The 24,448-nt window shown below is 41.8% G+C and overlaps 1 protein-coding gene across 1 annotated transcript in view; it reads left to right on the top strand.

The window, feature by feature from the left end:
* The first annotated feature begins 258 nt into the window (after nucleotides 1–258).
* Cand1 (cullin-associated and neddylation-dissociated 1) overlaps nucleotides 259–24,448 on the top strand; it is a 37,889-nt gene continuing 13,699 nt past the window's right edge. Inside the window, 4 exon segments of the mRNA NM_054004.2 lie at nucleotides 259–678; nucleotides 11,200–11,343; nucleotides 22,054–22,208; nucleotides 23,813–23,936. Of these exon segments, the coding sequence (NP_446456.1) occupies nucleotides 611–678; nucleotides 11,200–11,343; nucleotides 22,054–22,208; nucleotides 23,813–23,936 (491 nt within the window). The 5' untranslated portion in view covers nucleotides 259–610.

The raw sequence follows: 24,448 nt of genomic DNA, 5'->3' as shown, positions 1-24,448 counted from the left end.
AGAATTCCGGCCTTGTACGCTCACCGCCCGTCCTTTAACCGTCGCTTTAAGGTCTCGCGAGAAAAGGCCCTTGAGGCGTTGTCATTCCTCCCGAAAGGCGGTCCGCGCAAAGACAGACATCCGACAGAACCAATGGGAGCGTCCCTGTGAACCGCGCCTGCGTAGAGCGCGCGGGGCAGCCCTGATGAACTCCGACCCCGCCTCCCCGCAGCGCCCTGCGTCGGCCGCCCCCGCCCTCCCAGCGAAGGAGGCGGGCTTTGGCCTCTTGCCCTAAGAAGCGAGTGCGGAGGGAGTGGGAGCGAGACTGCCCGAACGCAAGTGTCTGGCTTCCCGGCGAGGCCCAGGCGTCCGTCCCGCCGCCCATGAACTCGTTGCCCCGCGAGCAGCGCCGTCGTTAGGCCGTCCCCGTCACTCTCGCTCGCCCCCATCCCCGGGCAGCCATTCCCCCCTACCCACGTCTGGCCGGGGACTGGACGTCGTGTCGAAGCGCCTTCCCCAGTCCGCGTCGCGCTGCGACCCTGGAAGCGGGCGCCGCCGCCAACGAGAGGAGGAGCCCCGGCCGCGGGGCCCAGCAGCCACTGAGCCAGCAGGCGGGATCGAGGCCGGCAACATGGCGAGCGCTTCGTACCACATCTCCAACTTGCTGGAAAAAATGACATCCAGCGACAAGGACTTCAGGTGAGACTGAAATCCGACCCGAACCTTACCTCCGGGGAACCTGGGGGGCAGCCGCCACCGGGGCCTCGGACAGGCCCTGCCCCACCCCTCGGTCCAGCGGGTCTCTAGCCACCCCCTCCCCCCATCTCTCCACTAGGCCGTTGTCCGCTCTGGCCACCAGGTCTCCGCGTCCCGGCGTCCCTGTCGCATCCTTTGTCCACCCCCAGGGACACGTCCCAGGTAGCGCCCAGGGCCGAAGGCACTGGCTGCTCTAGGGAAGGAGTTTTTCCCGGCCGGGAGGCGGGCGTCGGGGCCTAGTCCCCGGCCCTCCCGAGGCGCCAGGCCATCCTGGCGCTGGGGACAAGCTGCTGCTCGCCAGCCACTCAGCCGCCGCCTGGCTTTCCCGCGGATGGGAACCGGTGCCACGATCAACTTTTCTGAGGCCTTCTCTGATTGGATTGTCTGTCTACTTTTTCTTTGGATCATTCTTGTTCGCGAAGGTGGCGAGAAGGGGGAGGGGAGCCCGGCTTAGGGGAAACTTGGCTCTGCAGGGTTTTCCCGCCAGCATCCCTGTCACTTTTCTCGGTCGAGTGAAACTCACGCAGGATCTTGGGGTTTCAGTCGCACATCCCTATACAAAATCATGGCCAGAGGGCTGGATTGCTGAGCCTTTTGCCAAGCAAATGAATCTTAAAAAGAGAGGCTGGTGAGCATGAAGATTAATCGTTAGAGTTGTGTTCTGCAAGACTATTGGTTCTTATTCCTGTGCGTATCGAAGGTGTTATATTTCCACACATTAGCCTTGTCTTTTTTCCCCATGCTACACTGATTGTTAACATCCTCCAAGACACCTATTCGTTCACAAATAAGCCCTCTGTCAAAAGAAAAAAGCTATTTCTTTGACACCTAAGTTTTGCTCTGTAATGCTTTGGACGATACAGTTTTGTGTGCATTTAAAAAGAACAATCAATCTTTGGTTAAAACTTGTCTAGGAGCTTGGTTTTTGCTGTGTGAGCTGTTTTAATACCTGAAGATTTGTCCAAATCCTATCTGAAGCAGTTTTCTGATTTGTTGTGAAAGGAGAACCCTGGGGAAAATAATGCCTTTGTTCCTAGGTAAAGTCATTAAAGTGCTCAGTAAAATACATACAGGGTCCTTTTTCTCTGACTCAAAAACTACCAAGAACTTTTTTTGGGGTACCTAGGGATCTTCTGAGTCTTACATTTCTATTTTTGAAAAAATTCCCCTGAAGATGATTGGGGAGGGGGTGGTGTTTGGGTGACGAGTTTGTGTGGAGCATTTTGAAGTTTTAGGTTGATTCTAGGTCCGAATGTGAAGATTGAAGGGATTTATTTATTTTTGGACTGTGGACGATTAGGATGAGTTCGACACCTCTGGATCTTTGCTTGCTCCCTCACAGTTGAAGTCTTGAATGAATGAATGAGACAGAGGTGTATTGTATGTGGGTGTTGTTCCCTGGGGGGAGGGGTTCCTGTAGAAGTGCTGAGTTTCACTCTGATTCCATCTAACTTGCTTGAAGGCAGCACCTCAGCTAGCATCATACAGTTTTGTTAATTACAGACTGATGGGCCGTTTTTGAAAACTGCAACCACTTCATGTACACTTCATGTATATGCAGCTATTGACTGAAGTAATGTCCTGTAAAGAAATGTGCACATCTGGGTCTTTCTTCTGTTTTGAAAACTCCTGTGAAAGAAATAGGATGCCTTGATGGGAACTGTAGGGGTTTCTACATGAGGTCAGTCACAGTGGGCCAAAGCACTGCCACACTAGGCCACTTCTAGAATGTAGTGTCACCTTTAGTAACAGTGACTCCCCTTAATGTAACATTATTACATTTCTTAAGGGGCTGGAGAGATGGTTCAGAAGTTAAGAGCACTGACTGTTCTTCCAAAGGTTCTGAGTTCAATTCCCAGCAAACACATGGCAGCTCATAACTGCCTTGTAACTCCAGTTCCAGGGGAATCCAACACCCTCACACAGACATACATGCAGACAAAATAAATTATATTTTAGCCATCTACTTAACTGTTTGGGACCGAAGTACTCTTTTACATTGAATATTAACATTTTTGAAGATTGATTAGAATAGCGCATTTGAGCTTGTGTTTCTTTTATTTTCATTATATAGTCACATTTTTTAAAAGTAATGCTTTGTTCTCATTAGAAGTTTAGTTGTTTGTGGTTAAATACTTTTACATAGTTAATTGACAGAAGAGTTGTGGGCAGGCTAAGTATAAGTAGCATGTGAAGTCTAACATGCATAAAATACTGTGGGCAGGCCCTGTGGCCCCAGAATGGCTGATACTGTGACTCAACACAAAGTTGTGAGGTTAGAATATTTTTTGATGTGTGTGGTTTTCTAGATAACTGTTGTGTAGTTTGCTAGGTTGAACTTTGTAAGTGACAGTGTCATGGCACAATGTCAAAAGCTTGGGCATGCTTGTAAGGAAAGACAGTGTTTCCAGAAGGAAGAAAGTACTATTCTCATGGTGAAATACAGAGGATTTGGCCTAGTTACAATCCTCTGCTGTAAACTGTGAGGTCCTGGGAAATTGATTTAACTTTAGATTTTTTTTTTCACTCATAAGAGGTTTGCGTTATGTATAGTTAAAAATCCTGAGCATAGGTCTTTTTTGGTAACAGTGCTGTTCAAAAGGCAGAAAAGGTAAACAACGTAAGCATAAATTTTAGGATTTTAAAAGATCTTTTTATGGAATTTAAATCATGGACTCACTTAATTGAAAAAAATCTATGTCTTTAATTGTAGTGTTCTGAAAGCTAGTGCTGATGATGTGAGTAAGTGGGGCATGGACCCAGTGAGGGAGGTGACATTTGCTTGTCCCAGTGTCTAGGGTGCATAGTGATTGGGGCATGGGACCCAGGGATGGAGGTGACATTTGTGTGTCCCAGTGTCTGGGGTGCATGGCCCTTGTACTAGCTTTGATTTGGGGAAAGAATAGTTTTAAGATAATGAATGCTAATTCAAGTAGCCCTCTAGGGGCAAATCATCATTGATGGTGTGTGTGCCTTAGAGCAGTTTTCTCATCGGTTCTTGCCCTCCCCTCCCCCCCAAAAAAAACGGTGCACTCAGACACCACTCCTCTCAGAAAACCTTTATATTCATATAAACTAGTTATTTAGGCTTGTAGACCTCTAGGAGTTTGTTCAAGAACTAAAGAATTCAAATGAACTGGTAGAGTGGCCATTTGATTCTGTAGATGATAGAGTGGGAGCTCTGGTTGTCAGTACTGATAGTAAATATTTGGTGGGTTGTGATGAATCGTTTCCATATACCTTACCGCAAGTGACTCAGACTATTGCAGAGAAGGAGGGGTTAAGAAAATGCTCTAATTTTATGCATAGTAGTATTTATGCTTCTCAGGAGCTTTAGCTGCTTGATTATTTATCCTTGTCTCTGGTACAGTGGATAATGGCCTGTGTTACATACAGTTCTGAAACTGAGATATTGGGTTAAGGATTTGCAGGAGGTCAGCTAGTAGTGCTGGGATTTATTTCTCTGTGCTTGAGTACCTGGTCTGTACTAGTTGTTCAGTTTTTGACTTAGGAACATTGAGTCAGCTCTTAAATTTCCAAAATTCATGTTGATGTGTTGTTTAATTCCTTTAGCAGTGCTCTGAGATTGGGCTCTATTGCTTATCCCCAGAAAATCTTGTTGAGTGGTTAAAAGCGTATTGAAGAGTTAAATCATCTTGGCAATAGGTAGGTGTCTGGCAATGACAGAACATTAAAGCAAGGAGATTCCATATGTGTTGGAGTGCTTTCAGTGAGGTCTTGCTAGTAAAGTTTTTGATAGAGAAAAATATGAAAACACACGAGACACACATGAGGGGGGAAGGGACGATTGTCCTATAGCTGGATAGTCATTGGTTCATGGGAGTCCTTAAGAATAGGGGCCTGACACTTTTTAAACATTTTTTTTATTATTTTGTGTGTATGAATGTTTTGCCTGCATATGTTTTTGCACCATATGTATGCCTGGTGCCCTCAGACGTCAAAAGAGAATGCGGAATCCTCTGGAACTAGAGTAAGATGTTTGAGTACAGATGTACTGTGTAGATGCTGGGGACTGTGCCCACATCCTCTCCAAGAGCAAACACGTGCTCTTTAACCTGAGCCATCGCAGCCCAGGGTAACCAGATCTTACCTGAACCCTCTTAGTTCATTTGACAGCTGGCTTCCTTGAAAGCCAGTAATGCTCGACTGGCACGTTAGCTCCAAGGTTACAGAGAAAAGGAAGGCATGTAACAATTCTGAGAAATCTCTTCAAGAAACCACTGTGAAAACAATTTCATGCTGCTTGATGGAATTTTAAAATGATTTATGCTGTTGCTAGTGATTTGTTTCAAAGTCTGTTTAGGTGTTTTGAATATTAGCAGATGTTTCTGTTTGGAAACTTTTAAGATCAGTAAAAATCTAGACCTATAAAGAAACCTTAGAGGCTGGAGAGATGACTCAGTGATTAAGAGCACTGACTGCTCACCCAGAGGTCCCGACTTTAATTCCCAGCTACCACATGGTGACTCACAACCATCTGTAATGGGATCTGATGCCCTCTTCTGGTGTGTCTGAAGACAGCTACAGTGTACTCATGTAAATACATAAATTTTAAAAAAGGAAAAATCTTAGGCTCTCAAGAGTGGAAAGGGAATTTGAGACTTTGTTGCAGAACTGAAAGTGTGAGTTTGCATGTTAAAGTAAAAAGAAATAAAAGAATCACCATATTGGTTGCCTTTTAAGTTTTTTAAGGCAGATGGTTACAGCTTACTTGATTTTCCTGTATTTCCTTGATTTGTACAGTGGGATCAGCTATGATTTGAGTTCAGTACTGGAAGGGAGAGAAAGGAGTGTCATACAGGCAATTTACAAATTTAGCGAAAATTAGTTTTCCTCATGTAGACAAATTATTCCAAGTTCGTTCATAGCTGTTTAGTAATGTATAAGAAAAGGAAGGTATATGCCTAAAATCTTTGAAAGATAATTGATTGCCGAATGATGTATTCCAGCCAAGTCACCTAGATTTCGGCTGTAGTTTAAGAGTAAAGTTGTGTTATGTACGGAGGGAGATGGGGAAGGTCACTCATTGAACAACACAACATTTCTTTCTAACATAGTTTCTGCTTCCCTATGCTGTTACCTGGAATGAGTACATTCTCTTCCAGAAGCTTTTAGGAATAAATGTAAGTTCACACACACTGCTCCCCAATACTTACTGACCACATGAGTAAAGTGTCTGCAGATTATGATCACTTGGTGATTACATAATAGACTGAAAGTTAACACTGAGTATGTTGTTCCCTGCCTCCCATCTTAATCCTCATTTTTGCTAAATTAATGTTTGGTGGAGATTGTGAGTAGAATAGCACCTGAACGCAGTTCTTCTTCCAGCCTTCCTGTGGTCCTGTGGGAAATACTTCTCAAATTAGTCTCCTGGTCTTAGTCTCCTCTAGAGCCTCACTCACTCTGCTCAGTAAAATTTCCCCTACAAATTATAGCTGCTTCTTTTCACTCTGATTAACTACCTGAAGAACTCCAAACTTCTGATCTGGTGTCCGAGCTCATTAAAGCCACTCCCAAAATCCCAGTAGTCCCCTCATGTAATGGTAGTATACATCTTCACTCTTCTGTTTTATGTTCAAGCACTGTTAGCACACTTTAATTTTTCTAATGGCATCCCTGGTGTCAGTTACTATCTCCAAAGCTGTGGGGTTTCTCAGTAAGAGTTGCTGGAAGGAACCGTTTAGTCTGGGACTGTTGGAAGGGCATGAGAGAGCAGTTTTAGATCGGTGTTGTCAGAGGGAGGACACCACAGTGACTGCAGCTCAGAAAGTCTGGGGGAAACCATTGCTAACCAGTGCAAAGCCGAACGGCTAAGCAGCATCCACTCTTTAGCAAGGGGATGTCATAGTTTTACTGTAACGCCTTACCTGCACTGGATGTTCTTTGAAATTAAGTCCAAGAAAACAAGGTGCTTCAGGTGTGGCGTCAGCTCAGTTTGTAGTGACATGGTATTTGTTCACTGTTGCTGAGGATGAGACACTCTCCAGTCAGTATAGTTAAAGCAGTTGCTCCTTCATGGGGGTGTAAGGTGGGTGCTTAAATCACCTGTTCTTAACAGTGACTGCAATGTGATATTAAGACTCAGCCTCTGACTGACATGGCCTTTAACTTTTGTTCTTACTTGCTGAAATAAATATAGACTTAGCCTGATATCAGGGATGCACACATAATCAGCTGCTCCCACATTCAAGTCTTAAGTCTCATTTCTCTCTTGTAGCATGTCCTTAATTCCTGTATGTAATCGATTCTGAAGAACCATTAATTTTACCTCAAGGAGTTGGCTCTGTGTGTATGACATATTTTGGAAGATTCCCTCCAGTCTGAATCAACAGATACTACCCCGAACCATTGCTTATGAGGACACTATGTAGTTTGGTTTCTGTGAGCCCCTGGTTCCTGCATTTTCATTAGTTACAGTGTTAATTATTTTATGTCTATATAAATTTAAGAACACTTCATTTTATAGTTGATTAAACATTAAGCTCACAGTCAATAGCACTTTCAAAATAAGCCTGAATGAAGCTTATTTAACACACTTTTCCAGAAGGGACATCACACGCACCCTTTTGTATATAGAAATGCTAGATAGTACTTCCAGTTAAGTATGGGGGCTATATTAAACAGCAAAACCATCAACAGAAAGTGCAAATGCGAACCACAAGACTCTAAGTAGTCTGGGAAGAGAGCTGGTTGCAGTATGAGAGTAGAGCAGAGTGCCTTGCAGTGGAGAGTGTGTGTTGAATGACTTCAGTCTGTCATCATTCTCCGGCTGTCTGCACGTGGTTGCAAAGTAGAGAGAGAATTAACAAGTGAGTTCAGAGGTCTAAGCCCTGAGGAATAAAGACTGACTGTTTACCCCTTCCCATTTCTGTTAGTCACTCAGTTAGTCTACATTGGCTTTTTAAGCATCAGTAGTTCTCATAACCTCTCTCTAGTCCAGCTAACCAATGACTGGCTCTTCCCAAAGTGTTGGTTGTAGTGATCCTTCTGGAAGGCACTTCTAGTCATTCCTCTCCCTGACTCTGTCCAATATGCCTTTTGGTAGCTTCCCATTGCACTTAGTCTAAAACCTGAAGTCCTACTGTGTAATATAGATCTTTTAAATACCTGTCTCTTGCTTACTGGCATCATTTTTTCCAGAATAGTTTTGTCTTCCCGTTATGTCTCAGTTTTCCTTGTTGTGGAGCCCTTATTCCTGTTAGCTGGGCATCTTATCTGAATGCGGTCCTTTCTTTTAAACTTTTAAGTGTGTATGTATTTCCCTTACTAGCTTGTCCTGTAAATTCTGAAACAACGGGGACTTGAATCTGACTTGGCTAGCTCATGTAACCTATAACAGTTTGTAGATGCCTGGTATGTTCATTTCTCAGTCCATGATTACTGAATACTTGACTGTTTCCAGCGTTAGCCTGCATTTCCATTATCTCTGAATTTTTCTCCACTTGTTTCTGTGCTCCTGATACATTGAACAGCCTAAACTGCTTTACTCTGAGAGGTGCTCTGCTGTCCCTCCACCACCTTCCCAACCCTAAAGACAAAATTCCTAGCACTTCTTCCCCATGTGCCCTGAGATCTCAGATCTGAACTAGCAGATGCCTTGTTTGATGTGATTGCTTGGTTTTTTTTTTTTTTGTTTGTTTTGTTTTGTTAAGACAGGATCTCAAGTAGCTTTGTCTAATCTCAAACTCATTTAGCTGAGTATGACCTTGACCTTGCTCCTTCAGAGCACACCTCCCAATTGATAGATTATGAGAACTACTGAAACATACAAAAGACAAAGACCGAGTGACTAACAGAAGTGGAAGGGGTAAAAACACAGTCCTTACTCCTCAGGGCTGACGCCGGTGAAATCACTTGTTAGATTAGTAATTGTTGTACATTGACATGCCGGGTGCTTTTTATTTTTAGTAAGATGAATATATTTGAAGCTTTAGATAAAACTAATAAACTCTGGAAAAAATTGTAAGGATGAGATTGTCTATGTTTGTCCCAGCAAATGAAAGAGAAGACTGTGTGTATGTCGTCTCTGCCTTTATGTAAAAGAATGTATCCATCCTTTTATCTAGTAGAACCATCAGAACAGGCAAACACCTTGTTATTTGAATTGTCTCCCTTTTTTACTTACATTGATGATTATTGTTACTGAACTGGACAGTTGGTATTATATAAACCATGAGGGGTTGTAAACTAGCATTAAACATTTACTGTATCTAAGGAAAGCAATTTAAAATGTTGTCAAGGCTTTGTGTGGTGGTTTGAATAAGGATGGCTCCCATAGGCTACTATTTGAATGCTCAGTCACCTCGATGTGGAACTGTTTGAAAGGACCCTAAGGATTAGGGGATATGGCCTTTAGAACAGGTGTATCACACTGGATAGCTTTGAGGTTTCAAAAGCCAGATCCAGTCTCTTTCTCTCTGCCTGTGGATCGGGTTATAAAACTTGCATGCATGCCACCATGTTCCCCTCTGTGATAATGGACTCACGCCCTGAAACTGTAAGCAAGCCCCTAGTTAGTGCTTTTTCTTAATAGAATTTCCTTGGACATGGTGTCTCTTCACAGCAATAGAACAGTGACTAAGACATTTTTATACCTACATTAAAACATTATGCAGTTTTTCCCCTTGAGAATATTAATCAAAACTTTGTTAATATTGTTTTGTTCTTTTATTTTATAATGAGAAGAGCTTTTAAAAGTACCTGTCTAACTTATCTCCTATTGTCTCAATGTGAACATAAGGGGTTTTTTTTAGCAGTTTTATGGAACTTAACAAAAATTGAATTATGTGCTTTCATGTAGTTTAGAACTAACATTGTTGTTAAATGAATACTGATTCCTAATTATTAAAATTATCCTTAAAATTACCTTATATTAACAACTTATCAAGCCCCTGCCACATAGCTTATTGACTACAATGCCCAGTTATCATCCTAGTTCTTTAAAGTTATAGTTGGGCTTCTCAGTTTAAAAGAGATTTTATCGTTGCTGTGTGAAAAAGTTTTTTTAAATGGGTCTTGTTCAAATGAAAGGATTAAATATTTTTATTTCAGTTAGACTCTTCTCATGGTTGAGAACTAGGAAGTAGGAACTGTTTATTTGGCTTTAAACAATTCTTAGTGCTTTATTTAGATGTGATTACACCATACCCAGGGACATTAATTTTAAATAAATTTAAAAATTTTCTTTAACCTAGATGGGGAGGGGGAAGGAAATCTAACACTTCACATTTTCCTTTACTGAATATTCAACTCTTTTATTAAATCTGAGATTAAATGATAGATCTCTTTTGTTTTGTTTTTTTTTCTCAGTCTGTTTGGTAACTTCCTTTGTCTATGGGTCTTTTGTAACGTTTTTTGTATTGAGTGTGTGTGTGTGTGTGTGTGTGTGTGTGTGTGTATGGTTGTTTGCCTACGTGTATGTTTATATACTACATACATGCCTGGTGCCCACAGAGGTAAAAAGGGTGTCAGATCCTGTGGGACTGGACTTACGGACAGTTGTGAGCTTCCATGTAGCTTCTGGAAACCAAACCCAGGTCCTCTGGAAAAGCAGCAAGTGCTCTTAACTGCTGAGCCATCTCTCTAGCCCCTGCCCTTGGTCTCGAGGGGCAGGAGGTGTACTTCAGGTGGAGCAACTTCCTAGAATCACTTCTTCACCATTTTGATAATACACTTTGATAACTAGTAATTTGTATATGTAATTCAGTTATTTGTAATGTGTAATCCCCCAGTTCAACATCATATCCAAAGAAAGAATTCTTTTCTTTTTTTTTTTTTTTTTGGTTCTTTTTTTCTGAGCTGGGGACCGAACCCAGGGCCTTGCGCTTCCTAGGCAAGCGCTCTACCACTGAGCTAAATCCCCAACCCCAAAGAAGGAATTCTAAGTATTTGTGGTTAAGGTCATTGTAAATAAAATCAAAATTCCATGCAAAGAATATGGAGCTCTCTCTCACACCTCACAAAAGTAGTACAGTTAATGAGAATGGAAGAACAATCAGTGAAGTCTTATTCGTAAATTTGAAATCAAGATAGAACTCTCAAGTGCCTATCTGAGGGGCTGAAGTAGAGGTGGGTTTATTAGAGATTGAGAATGTGTTGCTCTTACAAAGGAACAGCACCTACATGGTGGCTTACAACCATCTGTAACCCCAGTTCCAGGAGATCAACAGGCACACATGTAGTGCACATACATGCATACAGGCAAGCCATTCACACACATACATAAAAGTATAAATAAAAACAATTTTCAGTGCCTATCTGTTTTTTAAGTATATTCCATTACCCTTTTCTTTGTAGTGTTTAAATTTATGGTGACTTTAGTAGTTGAGTTTTTATTTATAATATACTATGTTCCTTTTGCAAAATGAAGCATCACTAAATATGAAAAATCTGTTTTAATGATTTAAATTCTTCTGATTAACAAATGTTGATTATTGATAGGTTTATGGCTACAAATGATCTGATGACAGAACTGCAGAAAGACTCCATCAAGCTGGATGATGACAGCGAAAGGAAAGTCGTAAAGATGATTCTGAAGTTGCTGGAGGATAAAAATGGCGAAGTGCAGAACTTAGCTGTGAAATGGTAAGCTGTGCTCGGACTGCTCAGGCCATACGAGCTGATGCTCTAAGGCCGATTCTATCTTCCCTTTCTAGAAAGGTTCTGTGTGGGATTTTTGAATTACTTCTAAATGTTGACTGATTCCATATGATTAATACAGGATATTTCCATTGCGGAATCTAAATGTTAGGGTAGCCTTTCATGAGATTATTTAACTGTTCCTCTAACAAGGCCAGGAGGGAAATCAAGAAACAGTGCATTATTTTTGGTCTGTGTTTGAAAGCCCTAGTCTAGTTAAACCAGTTTAAAAATCAGAGATTCAGTGAAAAACAACACTTAAATCCTAAAAATGACAGCAATGTGCATTCCTGAAGTCATGGGAGGCAGGAGGATCACAGGTTCCAAACTAGCAAGAGGTTACTTAGTTAGGGAGCTCCTTTCTCAAGCGTGTGCAGGGTGAGAAACACAGGAGGGAGGGAGGAGAGTAAATGGCAGAGCACAGTTAAAATCCGCGGGAACGTGATAGGACGCTGTGATTGGACAGACCCTGCTTGGAATTGCAGCGATTGCAGTTGTCTCTTGGTGTTCACCTAATGAGCACTTCTTACGAGTTAGGAGCGTGGCTGTTGTATTTATTATTCTTAGAATTTGAGTTCTCAGCAAATTCTTTTTGAACCAATTTTAGCTGTGCATGTAATTCCAGGTACTCAGGAGGCCAAAGCAAGAGGATGGCCAGACTCATGGCCTACCTGGACAGTTTAGTCAGACCATGGGTCAGATTGCTAGCTGCTAGAAGAATGGCCCAGACGGTGAGGGCTTGCCTAACATGTGTGACATCTAGCTCCTTCCTAGTATTTTGTAAACAAAGTAGTAAGTCATTTTAATTTGTGGGTGCTAAGTTTTAGAAACTGTTGCTTCCTTTGTGGAATTCTGTTACTGTATACATCATTCAGTATTGATTTAAAGCATTGTCCCATTACTACCTTGTTGGATTTGTATACAATTTTTAAATTAGTTTTCATCTAGCTGTTTACATTTCTGTCTATAAGAAAGGCCTGGGGATGGAGAGATGGCTCAGCGGTTAAGAGCGCTAACTGCTCTTCCAGAGGTCCTGAGTTCAAATCCCAGCAACCACAAGGTGGCTCACAACCATCTGTAATGAGATCTGATGCCCTCTTCTGGTCTGTCTGAAGACAGCTACAGTGTACTCATGTAAATAAGTTTTTTTAAAAAAAAATTTTTGAAAAGAAAGGTTTGTAAAAGGTGAGAGATCATTGGCTGACATAGGAGCTTCTAGATTTGTGGTGCAGGTTTATTTAACCCTGAGACCTTTGTGAGTGTAAACAGGTCTGTAACAGGTGCTGTGTGCTGAGTGAGATGGCTCAGCAGATAAAAGTGCTTGCTACCAAGCTTGAAGATTTGAATGAAATCACCAGATCCCACATAGTGGAAGAAGAGAGTCAACTCCCACAGTTTGTCTTCTGACTTACACACACACACACGCGTGTGTGTGTGTGTGTGTGTGTGTGTGTGTGTGTGTGTGTGTGTGTGTACTATAAAAACATTTAAAGTAATATAGGATGTACAAATGTTTGGCGTAGGAACCTGAAACGTTTAAAGGTTTTTGAGACAGGGCTTCTCTGGGTATCCCTGGCTGTCCTAGAACTTGCTTTGTAGACCAAGCTGGCCTTGAACTTGATCCACCTGCTTCTGCCTCTTGAATGCTGGGGTTAAAAATGTGCACCACTGGGCCTGATCGTTTTATCTTTTGATGATCTCTGTGTTTGTATTTATAGTTAAAGAGCTTGGGGAGTGGGGAATGCTGCTTGGTGGTAGAGTTCTTGCCTAGTGTGTGGGTCACTAACTAGTCATCCCTAACACTGTAAAACTGGGGAAGAAACTTACTCCATGTCCATAAAGGACTTAGTATACAAGCAGATAGGACTGACTGTTCAGTTAGTTTTTCTATTGAAGTAATAAATCACCAGTCAAAGGCAACTCGGAAGGTTTCTATTTCATCGTAGGTTACAGTCCATCATGGAGCAAAGCTAAGACAGGACTCAAGGCCAGAGCTTAAAGCAGAGACTTGAGATGGCAGCTACTGGCTTCCTCTTGGGGTAACATTCAGCCCAGGCCAGCCTGCTTAGGAACGATCTACTTAGCATTAATGTTGCCCACCATGGGCCAACCCTTGACATCAGTTAGCAATCGAGAAGCTGCCCATAGCGCTGCCTGCTCACGGCCCAGTTCTAGTACAGGCAGTTCTTCAGTTGAGATTCCTTCTGAACACTGTGAAGAAAGGCTCAGAGGACTCAACTGCCACCAAAAGAAAAGTTGAAAAGTGTTCCACAAATCCCCTTTGACTTAGGGTTTTACTGCTGTGAAGAGGCACCATGACCAAGGCAAGTCTTAAAAGAACAATATTTGACTGGGGCTGTCTCACAGGCTCAGAGGTTTAGTCTATCATCATCAAGGCAGGAGCATGGCAGCATCCAGGCAGGCATGGTGCAGGGGAAGCTGAGTTCTACATCTTGTTCCAAAGGCAAACAGGAGAAGACTGGCAAACAGCCTGGTATAAATTCATTTGTGTGGTTACTGAAGTTCACTCTTATGAAGAACATTTTAATGAGAGAAGCAGGCTGAAAAAGGAAAAATATAAAATGTATGGTTCAAGTAATAAAGGGGCACAGGGACGTAAAATGGAGTTGAATCCTATGTTCAAGGAGATAAACAGACTAAGGAAGTGGTGACTTTGGAGCAAGATCCCACCCAGCCAAGCTTAGGTACAAGCATGGTGATACATACCTTTACTCCCAGGAGACAGAGGCATGCAGTTCAAGGCCAGCCTGAGACAGAGCAAGTTCCAAGTAGAGAAGTTTAAATCTAGGCATTGTGGTTCACACCTTTGATCCCAGCATTCAAGAGACAAAGAGCCATGTAGATCTCTTAAGTTCAAGGTCAAACAAATCAGGACAGCCAAACTCAGGCAGTAAAGGAGTTGGAAAACAGAAAGCTGATGATAATATAATGAAATATTATAGAACCTATGGATATGAAAGGCCATGTTCCAGTTCCAGCAAGCAGCAAAATTTGGCAGCTTTGAGTCAAGAACAGAGGGGGCTAGTGAGACAGTTGATGCTGGTTAGCTGCAGCTAAGGAATTAGTGGTGACCAAGAAGAGACAATCACGGGGGGTTGAGGATTTAGCTCAGTGGTAGAGCACTTGCCTAGCAAGCGCAAGGCCCTGGGTTCGGTCCCCAGCTCCAAAAAAAAAAAAAAAAAAGAAGAGACAATCACTGAGGTGAATCTTGGAAGTATTTTCTGAGAGCACAGAGAAATTGTGTTCTAGACATAACCAAAGGTTGTACCTCATGTTCAGCTGGACTTGATAATGTGTAAGAGTCTCCCAGGTGGTGTTGGTTTTGATGTCAGGAAGGGGTCATGGAGAGCAGCTGAGACACTGTGAGAGATTAGGAAAGGTCATTAGTGAAGGTGCAGTTGACGGCCCAGTACTGAAGGGGTCATGCAAAGAAGTTGAGGCTTGGCACCATGAAAAGAGCCTATGAGAGGCTATGGTGAAACCTGAAGACCCCAGTGTATTGGAAATGCCAGAACCATGGGGTGATCACCAAGAACAGCAGCAGCAGGGTGTGGAATGGACTCACCCAGAGGCTAGAGCGCTACAGAAGACAGAGCTGGAGATAGGACCCAAGCCCTTTAGAGGAGCTCAGATGTTGGAACAAGAAGCTGTAATGTTGAAGCTGCCTGAGACCTTAAGATGTTTGTGATGTCAGAGCTGTGGCATATCTACTGAGGAAAGCTGTAACAGGGACTGGCACTAGCCAAGGAGAATCGCGCTGCAGTCAACAAAGTTGAAAGGAGTTGGAGATCTGAAGACCGCTTTCACATCAGACATGGAGATACAGAGTTTGGAGTTTGCCCAGATGGTTTTTTTGTTTTGTTTGTTCAAATATTCATTCACTATGGCATTCTGGAATTGCAAAAAGAAGCCATGTCCTTCACCAAAATATCACAAAATTTCTAGGCCACATACTAGTAGTCTTCATTGAAACCTCTTGGACCAGCAGGCTTACACAGTTCAAATCACCCTCAGCACCACCATCTTCCATATTCCTACTAGGATGACCGATTAAGCTCCCTGCTTAAAGCATTCCATGACTTTTCAAATCGAAAGTCCTCAAATTCCCATTCACACAAACAAAACCTTGGTCAGGCCTATCACAGCAATACCCAAATCCTTGGTACCAGCTTTTGTCTTATTTATAGGGTTTACTGCTGTGAAACACCATGAGCAAGGCAGCTCTTAAAGGGAAAACATTTAACTGGGGCAGGCTTTCAGTTTGAAGTTCAGTCTGTTATCAAGGCAGGAGCATGGCGGCATCTAGGCAGGCATGGTGCAGGAGGAGCTGAGAGTTCTGTAGGCTGCTAGGAGACTGACTCCCACGTGGCTCTCATTGCCCATCCCCACAGTGATACTTCCTCTAACAAGGCCACCTCTCCAAATAGTGCCATTCCCTGAGTCAAGCATATTCAAACCATCATACCTGTGAAACCTGCAAGATTCTAGAATACTGACTAAATCTGAAAATGTGCCAGACTTAATGCAGTTATCCTAATGACTGATAGTGCATTTTAACTAAAGGTAAAGCTAAAAAGAGAAACCCGAGACCAGACTGACTTAAATACTCAACTACAACACATTGAGACTGGGGTACCACATATTAGGTATTTCCCCAAAAAGGATGAGTAATGCTGTTAGTGCTTGTGTAGCTATTCTGCCCAGTTAATTGGTCAGAGGAACAGACAATCTTGTTAACTGTGAAGGCATTCTTAAGATCCCACATTGAGACTGGGCAATGGTATTGACATCTTTTTACTCCCCTACTCAAGGCAAGGTGTTCTCTGTTTGGACCAGTTTTAGGTCAGCCTGGTACACAGAGAAAAAACTGTCTCAAACTTTTTCCCCACTTGTTTATGGTTAAAAATGAAAATATTTTAGGCTACTTGGTAGAATTACCAAATGAAAACACTTCAAAGGAACGAGTGTCATGCTTACAGTCAGTGAAGTGAAGAGATCAAAGATGTCTCATTTCCTCATGACAGAATTTGCCATCTATTTCAGCACAGCTAAGAGTAGGAATTGGTAGGTCCTTGTTTGGAGGTTGTTCTAGCAAGGGAGCACTGAAGACCCAGCATTCATCTATTCAGGGAAGGTTGTCTTCAACTGAGGGGGCAGCAGCTTCCATGGAACAGGGAGGGAGGGAGGCGACAGACACCCCTGCATGCAGCTAAGTGGGGTGACTGATATCACAACCAGATGACCTTCAGATCCGTAGGGTTTCTTTAATGTTAAAAGTTAAACCTGTTAATATGGTGCAACTGAATTCACACTAGAAATGAAGTTAGCCTAGGTTCATTATGAGGGAATGAAGCACTGTAAAACAGTTGTTTCTGTTGGAAGAATCTAAAGTAGGTGTTCATTTCTTCATATAAAACCCAGTTTTTTATATAAGTATTTGTAGTTTGAGGAGAAGATACATGCTTACTACACTGTTTGAAGAACAAAATTCTTAGGAGGAAACTATCAAGAGCTGTAACAGTGGAGACCTTGAGCAGAGTGCTGTTGGACATAGATAGGTTACAATTGTTACTGTTTTAACTAAGAGATGGTGTTGGTGCATGTGCCAGATCCTGTCAGCCAGATTGGTGCTGGGGGTTGGGGAACAAGTGGGTTCCCCTCTGTGTTGATACTTAGGATCTGTTTCTTTTTCTATAAAAAATGAGTTTGTTTCTTACTTTTGTCTCAAGGCAGAATATTTATAAGACTGCATAGTAAGTATTAGAAGGAGCCAGAAAGAGTAAGGATCATTAAGAACACTGACCCCAGGTTTCAGAGGACCCAAGTCTGATTCTTAGCATCCACATGGTGGTATACAACCTTTCTAACTCCAGTTGCAGGGGATCTGGTACCCAATCCTAACATGCAGGAAAAAATACCCATCAATCTTTAAAAAAAAAGTATTAGAATCAGACCACAATGGATTCAAAGCCTGGCTTCCTTCCTAAGTGAGTAACTGTGCTGAAGTTTAAGCTTTGCCAATCTGTCCTCTCTGAGGGTTGGGAGTTCTCTTTGTGGAGTCTGTTGGAAATATAGTGAGACTGCATATGAAGGGGAATCTGTACTGGGAAATAGGAAGTCATTGGTTTCATTTTGATATACTTATGAAAGAAATGTTAACTGGTAATAAGAAAAGATATTACCTGTGTGCTTAGAAGATGTCTGAGTAGAGAGCCATTCTTTGCAAGGTAAAGCTGTGGGGTGTTCTAGACTGCGAGAAAAAAATGCAAAACCGAAGGCTCAGAATGGAGCCTTACTTAGTCCTTAGGAAACAAGGGGGCAAAAGAGAAGCAAACAGCACAAGACACTTGGGTCATTTATGATGTTCGCTAAGCATATGTGCGTGTGTGAATGCCTACCCGATGAGGATGAGGCCGAGTATTAGCCTCTAACCGTGCACCTCTAGCAGTTGGGCTTGGTGGGCATTTCCTCATTATCACTTTTAGTGATTTATTTCAGCTGGGTGTAGCCCCACTCTCACAGAGATAAAGGGGTTTTCCTTCCATGTTGGCACTGCTATATTTTTAGTATTAATTTTTAACAAAATAAAGTTAATAAGAGAAATGGAAACCATCATATCAAAGTTAGACAAGACAAGCCAACAGAAAAATAAGTAAGAGTCCCAAGAACAGGCTCAAGACCTGGGACCTACTCATTTATACATGCAGGAGTCCCATGAAAGTACTATGCTGTAAACTATAATAAATACCCACAGGACCTAGTACAGAGCTGTGTTGGCCCTGTGGTTGTTATGGACGTCCCACTTTTAGAATTGGACTCATCTTTAGTATTGTGTTGTAGGATTTTTAAAACATTTTTATAGCAGTCCATTAACGTTTATTTTGTAAATATCTTCTGATTTGATGAACTTTGGTTGTTAATTTTGATCATTTTTGTTTGATTTAACTTATGAAGTGTGTATTTTCTGGTTATTGTTTTGTGTCCTAAGAAACACTTGGTTTGGTTTACAAAGATTTCTCCCAGTCATTACAGTTTTTGTTTTTATATTAGTTCTGAGAGTTGTGTGGAACTAATTTTGTGGAAAGTATAAAGTCAGAGCTGTTCACTTCTTCCTATGTGGATAGGCAGCTGTTGCCTCACCGAGTGTAGGAAATACTGTCCTTTCCCCACTGAGTTGAATTCAGAATTTACTTGGCATCTTTGAAAAAAAAATCAATCAAGTATAAAAGTGTGTGTTTTAGACTTTGGTGCTTTATCGACCCATCTGTCTGTTCTTACAATAGTACTGTGCTGTTATGTTGTCATCGTTGAAGGCTTTTCCGCCCTGGTTCTGCTCACTTTTTAAACCAGAGCACTCTGGATGGGGCTGGGATGGGGGTGGGCATTATGTGCATCCCTGGCCATTTTCATTGTTTGCCAGTACAATGTCTGCTATCCCAGATAATGGTTACTTCAGTGCTAAATCTCTCTTTACATCCTGATTGCTGCTGTTTGCTGGGGGTAGGAGTTGGGGGAAGCCCAGGTATGTGTCTTTGTCAGGGGTATCATCATCTATCTTCTTGATCATCCTCCACTGAAGCAGATTCTCTTAGCTGAACCTGGAGCAGCAGTCTCGCTGGCTGTTTACCCTTGCAGCAGCAAGGCAGCCCTGTCCACTGCTGATTTGCGTAGGTGTCAGAGATCCCATGCTTGTACCACTGCACCGACTGCTCCATCTCCTCTCCCTCAATTTTATAATTAGGTTTGAGTTCTTTTTTATCGGAGAGCTGACTTTAGGTTTTGCTGATTTTTTTTTTCCTATTGTTTGTTAGGGCTTCATTGGAATTTTCCATTTCCCTTTTAACTTTCTAACATAAGCATATATAGTTATAAATTTCACTTTAAGCACACCTTTTGGTACTTTCTCCACATTTTTTTTCTTTTGTGTGCCACGCAAGTGATCTACCACCAAACTGTTATCTCCAACCTTTCTTTACAGTGTTTTTAAAGTGTGTGTGTGTGTGTGTGTGTGTGTGTGTGTGTGTGTGTGTGTGGTGTAGACATGTAATACGGATGTGATTGGAGGCCAGAATCGGGTGTAGGTTACCTTCTTTAGTCACACTCTACCTTTTTTTTGAGACTGTCTTACTAGCTATCTGTACTACAGCTCACTATATAGACAAGACTGGCCTTGAACTCAAGAGATCCATCTGCTTCTGACTCCCAATGCTGGCATTAAAGGCCTGTGCCACTGCATCCAGGTTGTTCTGGTTTTTTTTTTTTTTTTTGAGACAGTCTTTCTATGTAATCCTGGCACTGGCTTGGAGCTCAGAGAGATCTACCTGCCTCACCAAATCCACCTTTCCCCTAATGTTTTAAGACAAAATGATTTCTATCTGTGCTGGCCGGCCAGTAAGCTCCAGAGTTCCCAGACATTGACAGCCACACCCAGCGTGAACAGTAGTGCCAGTTGTAATGACATAGTCAGTTCCCTAGCCTGCCTCCTCTTCTTTTCCCCATCTGTTAACTATTTAGAAGAAATTTAGAATCATCCTGGGGGTGGAGGGTGCCTGTTGATAGTTTTTAGTTTGCTTCCACTGGAGTCAGAAACTATACTCTTAAGATTTTCAGGGCACTGACCTTTAAAACATGTTAATCTACCATATGGTGGGTCTTCATTGATCCATATGTACTTGACAATAAAGTTGATGTCATTGGTTAAGTGGAAATCAGCATAGTTGGTGGTATTATTCAGATTTGTGTCCTCTCTGGTGTTTTGGCTTGAGTTATCTATTGGCTGAGAGGGATCTTAAGATTTCCAACTGTGCTGGTTTTGCATTTCTCTTTAGTAATACCAATTTTCTTTGCATGAATTTTAAAAGTATATGCTGTTAAGATGAAATTACTGATTTTTGTTTAAACAATGAGGAAGCCTTTATTCAAACTCAGCAGTCAATTGTGATGAGTGTCAAGATTATTACGGTAGGAGAGAGAGCTTGGGCTCACGTATGAGTGAAAGTCTAAGTGGGGATTATAGCTAACATGAGGAGGAGGAGGAAGTTAGGAGATGGAGAATAACAACACAGGAGGAGACATGAGTGAGGGAAAATTATTAACCTATTGCTTGGCTGCCATGCCCAGCCGAGATGGAAGTGGGGGGTTTGGGGGGTTATTGTAAAGAGGACTCTGGGGTTCCTGGATAAAGTTGGACCACCTTAGTTGGTGATTAGTCATACACATTTTGAGTTATTACAACTTTTTGACATTTGAATATTTAAGAGTGCAGAAGTCTTTATCAATGTATATATTATAAATATTGGTATAGTTGGATCTGGGTAGGTTGTTCAGTTGTCTTCTGTGTGATTCCCGCCCATACCACTCCTTTTGCTTACGTTAGCAGCAATACTTGAAGTGGCCCAGGGACCTTCTGAGGCAGCCTATTAAAGGTTCAGACAGTCACTAAGGATACTGTGGACTTGCCTTCTAATTTCTTAAATCTCAAACAGAGGAAGTTTTTAAAAATACAAAGAAGTAGTCTCTACCGGTTTTAAGGATATAATTTGTTACTGTTATTTTCTATGTGTATGCACGCGTGAGTACACAGGCATGCACATGCATATAGCAAGCATTTTATTAGCTGAGCCATCTCTCTGTCCTCTTGGACTTCTTTTAGTATACATTTCATTTGCTTTAGTTTCTGATCTCTCCATTAGAAGTGGTTGTCTTAAGCATGTACATAATACATTTCAGACACATTTATGCCTGCACTGTGCTCTCCCCATCACCACACCAGGTCCTGTTCCCACCAAGCTTCATGACTTTTGCTGGCCCTTTTATTTGATTGGGGTTGCTTGCTGAGAGCTGTTAAAATAGTTTTCTTTCCTAATTATCCCTTCAAAGCCTGCTACCAAAGAAAATTGACCAATGAAAGATAATACTGAATGTGGAAGTTTTTAGGAAATTGTAAAATAGCACCTTTATAGTTCCTAGTTAATGAGTTTTTACCTCCCCAGCTTGATAGTAAATATTCCGTTCTAGTGTTTTTACCTTCATCATGAATCTTGAGTGACAGTGGTTTCTTGGTGAATGTTCAATCCACCAAGCATGCCCACTGTGTGCTAGCGTCTCGGCAGGACTGGAGGAAGGGCTTCTATCCAGGTGGAGGGGTTTGAATAGCAGGAGTAATAGAAACATTACCAGTATAAAACAGAAGCTGTGCAGAGTGTTTTTTGAGCACATAATAGGTCTAGAAGTTTTCATTATGTTTTTAAATTTTAGATGGGGAATTAAAAGGAACTACAACAATAACAAGAAAGGTCAAAGTTGGCAAGGTAACAATGATTGGACCTTTCCTTCTAGGTAAATCCTGTTGGGAGCAGACCTTGATGATTAGAGCTGTATGTGTGTTTGAAGGGTTAGTGTGCAGAATGGAAACCATCTTCAGTGTCTTGTTACTCTGCTGGAAATCAATGGGGAAAAATTGGAAACCAACCACAAGGAAACTGCATCAGTCACTTCCTCTTCGTGCTTATTTATGTGTCGTTTATGATAGACGTGTCCATAGTTATATTGACAGTTACAGGACAAGATTAATATTTCTATTTTTTGTTTTGTGTTTATCTAGATGTTAAGAGAATATGCTTCTTTCTGTTGCAGTCTTGGTCCTTTAGTGAGTAAAGTGAAAGAGTACCAAGTTGAGACGATTGTAGACACCCTCTGTACAAACATGCTTTCTGACAAGGAGCAGCTTCGAGATATTTCCAGTATTGGCCTTAAAACAGTAATTGGAGAACTCCCTCCAGCTTCCAGTGGTAAGCAAGAATGGTTCTTCTTGTTTCCTTTCCATATGGAGATGCATCCCCCCATATTCCAAGGCGCAGAGAGGTGATTCAAAGCCTAATTTTTCTTCAACGTTAAATGTAACTTTGGACCCTGTGTCAGTTCTGAAGGGTATTGATGTTGGTGCAGGGTATTCATCATGTTGCAGTCTACAGCTGCAGCTGAGAGTTACTCTGTGTAGCCTCTACGGTGGGGGAGAAGATAAGCAGATGCCAGATTCTGATTAGTTTTTAATTCCGGGTTTGATTTAATTTTTTATCAAAGCTCATTGTGTAAAATTCTAAAGCTAAGACATAGCTAATGAAACAGTTCATTTTACTAGTAGCTTTAATTAAGTTTGAGCCCTTTTCAGTTACTTGATAATTTAATAATTAATGAATTTGATAATTAGCTTTTGACCTCTGCTAGAATTATCTAGGTAATGTGAATCTGAGATTGGACTTGACTGCTGTGCTGGTATCTAAATTGGAAGTCTGAAAATTATTGTCCTAACTGCAAATGGAGGAAATTTTCATATCCCTACTTTGTGGGAAGATTTTAAATTGGTAATATCATGTGAGCATTGTTTTCACTCATTAATAAAAACTAATAAGTCACTATCTTATTATTACGATCAGGTCTGTGTCTGTTGCTTCTTAGTCCTCACACCACACAGTTGAAATGTAAAATATACAGAGATTGAATCACCACCCAGAGTTTTGACTTCCTAGTTTGTTAAAGATTCAAACAGTGTGGAGGGTGCTCTGAATGAACGTGACTCAGTGATTAATAAAGCATGCCTGCCATGTATGAGGCCCTGGGTTTCATCCCTAGCGCCACAAGAAGAAAAACAGTTTTCCCATCTGACACTGGCGCTGGTTGTGCCTGAGCACACCCGAGCACACCCGAGCACACCCGAGCACACCTGAGCACACCCGAGCACACCCGAGCACACCCGAACACACCCGAGCATGCCTGAGCATGCCTGAGCATGCCTGTGCTGCTTGACTCTCCCTGTCTTCGTTTTCCCTCATGCAAGATGCTCTCATTTGACATTAACAATGTCTTTTTAACTGTGGAGATTCTAACTTTCACAGTGAGTTACGTCTTCTCCTTTTCCTGGCATTTGTAAAACATGACCTACTTTAAATGGAGGGGGTGCAGCGTGTATACACACAGCATCTCCCCCTGTGGTCAAGTGACTGATTAAACACCTGCTGTTTTTCTTGTAAAGCAACTGTTGAAGTATTGGGGTGCAAACTCAACAGAACTTAGAGGCTGTTGCTAGAGAGGACTGAGGAACAGAGAAATTGTGATGCTTTCCATCTAGAGATTTGTTTGCCATAAACTACAGGCTCCATGGCCAGCCTTCATTTAGAAGTTAGTTGCCTAGCAAGATCTGAAAAGTGGTATTTTTCACATTCCTGTAACCCTTTTGCAGCTATTAACTTCTGATTCTTGGTCAGGTCTAATAAGGTATTTTTAACTTTTTCTTAGCAAATATCTCTTAAGTACTTTTGAATTTTAGTCTGTTGACTATTGGTAGCTAGTGCAGATATGGACTTAACACACCTGCAATTTTTATTTACTTTTGCAGGCTCTGCATTAGCTGCTAATGTATGTAAAAAGATTACTGGACGCCTTACCAGTGCAATAGCAAAGCAGGAAGATGTTTCTGTTCAGCTAGAAGCTTTAGATATTATGGCTGATATGTTGAGCAGGTAAGTGTGTCCACTGTACATTTGTCATAATGTATTACGAATATGCTTGTCACTGAAATCTTTCTCTAGTTAGTATAGTAGAGCGTGGCCTAGGTTTCCGAGGTTGGGTAAAGGAAACGTAAGATACACTTAGACATCACGGGTGTGCTGTGATTGGGTGGTTTTTAGCGGTTCCTGTTTATTATTGTTGTTCTGTCCATTCATCTGCTTGTGTGAGGAAATGCTTTACCAGAAGTCACAAGTGTGCAGCTAACAATCTCCAGCCTTTAGCAGCCATGTTTCTACTGCATGTCTGAGGGTGGGGAGCTTGGGTTTTATTCACTGACTGCTTTCCTACTTTCTTTGGCGGTGGCAGCTGGCTGAGAAATAGATTTGCGCTACTCCTGAGGAAGTGAATCTTTCAGGGTGCTCCAGTTTCAGTGTATTCTTGTTTCTAGTAATGATTAAAGCTCCCTTACTTGTGGGTATTATTTGTAGTTAGTTTTGTTTAGTTTAGAAATACTTGGGTGTTT

The sequence above is a fragment of the Rattus norvegicus genome, chromosome 7 (assembly GCF_036323735.1).
Source record: "Rattus norvegicus strain BN/NHsdMcwi chromosome 7, GRCr8, whole genome shotgun sequence".
Lineage (NCBI taxonomy): Eukaryota > Metazoa > Chordata > Mammalia > Rodentia > Muridae > Rattus > Rattus norvegicus.
This window is presented reverse-complemented; position numbering and strand designations above follow the sequence as displayed.